At 37.3% G+C, this 1,516-nt stretch overlaps 1 protein-coding gene across 1 annotated transcript; it reads left to right on the forward strand.

The window, feature by feature from the left end:
- Positions 1-388: 388 nt before the first annotated feature.
- Positions 389-1,178, forward strand: LOC145162842 (uncharacterized). Its single transcript, XM_079081852.1, has one exon. It carries the CDS (start codon positions 420-422, stop codon positions 906-908), a length of 489 nt encoding a protein of 162 aa, XP_078937978.1. The 5' UTR covers positions 389-419; the 3' UTR covers positions 909-1,178.
- Positions 1,179-1,516: the final 338 nt, after the last annotated feature.

A 1,516-nucleotide genomic window follows, 5' to 3' on the forward strand; every position in this document is an offset into this window, starting at 1 on the left:
TTTCGCCTATGACCTTCGACGACCGTCAAGGACTGTCAAAGTCGAGTTTGAATAATTAACGCTAAGCACCCTAATCGTTATCGGTTCGACGTTATCAAACGATTAATTGCCGATTAATCAGCCGTCGCGACCGATTTCTACGATACTGATGTTATTATTAGTAGTACTTTACTATTCAACGGGCATGAATGAATCTGCATGTTTAATTAGTTATCGACCATTCCTATTAAATTATAGGTTTTGTATGCTATAAATAAGTTTATCTAATTTACCTATAACTTATATGGAACTAATAGAAGTATTATGTTTTATTATTTAAGATTTGCCAACATGAGGCGGTCCAATTCACGATGCTATCTTCCCTTTCTCCCTATATATACCCCGACCCAACCCACCATAACGCTAACCCACATGCAACAATGGGTCTTTGCTGTTCATGCCACTCAACATCTGTGGCCAAGTCTATGTTGATTTTACCTGACGGAAGCTTAAAGGAATTCTCCTATGCCGTCAAGGTTTCCGATGTTCTTCATAAGAACCCCGACACCTTCATCTGTAACTCCGACGACATGGAGTTCGACGATATTGTTTCCGCCATTAAAGATGACGATGAACTTCAACCTGGTCAGCTCTACTTTGCCCTACCCTTGAAACGATTGAAGTACCCACTTCAACCGGAGGAGATGGCCGCATTGGCGGTGAAAGCGGCTGCTGCATTGGCCAAAGGTGGTTGTCGTCGTCGTCGTCAGAAAAATATCCGTTTCACGTTTTCTGGGGAGAAGGGGCGGGCGAGGAGCTCCAGTAAGGTGGCGGATGCGGAGACTCTTGGGTTGAGCTACCGGAGCTACGGCGGTGGTGGTGGAAAGGGGCAGAACTTTAAAGCTATGTTGAGTGCCATACCGGAATAGAGTGTGGCGGCGAACTGGCGATGGATGGACGTTTTTTTTACTTTTTTTAGATATGGAAATATGATACGAGGGCGAACATGACTGCAACGTGTCGTTTTTTCCCCTCTAATTCAAACATTTTTCCATATCAAAATATTTAATTACGTTTTTACCCTTAACATGGGTTACTATAAAAAACAATGTCTATTTCTTTTTTATGTATCCCTTTTAAGGCAACTTTACTTTTAACAAAAGTTTATAATAAAATGATTGTATTATAAACCTTCTAAATTATGAGTCACAACTTATTATTAATGTTAATTACGAGTTTGAACTCAATTAAAAACTATCGAGTCAATTATAGTGACCACCTCAAACTTGACCAATTACACTCTTACACATCTTTTGGGTTTTATTCTAAACATGTTGGTATGTTACAATAGTTGAAGAATAAACTAAAATACATCTAATCAAGATATGTATGGTTTAAACATTTTAAAATGATTCAAGATCTAATAAAGTGAAGTTTTATTAAATGAGTTGATTAATAAAATCAGTAAATAGAGAATAAAAAATTATTAATACATGCACCTATTATCATATTTGTAGATTTAAATATATTTTGTCTT

Source organism: Lactuca virosa, chromosome 3, assembly GCF_052849685.1.
Source record: "Lactuca virosa cultivar CGN04683 chromosome 3, Lactuca_virosa_CGN04683_v6, whole genome shotgun sequence".
Lineage (NCBI taxonomy): Eukaryota > Viridiplantae > Streptophyta > Magnoliopsida > Asterales > Asteraceae > Lactuca > Lactuca virosa.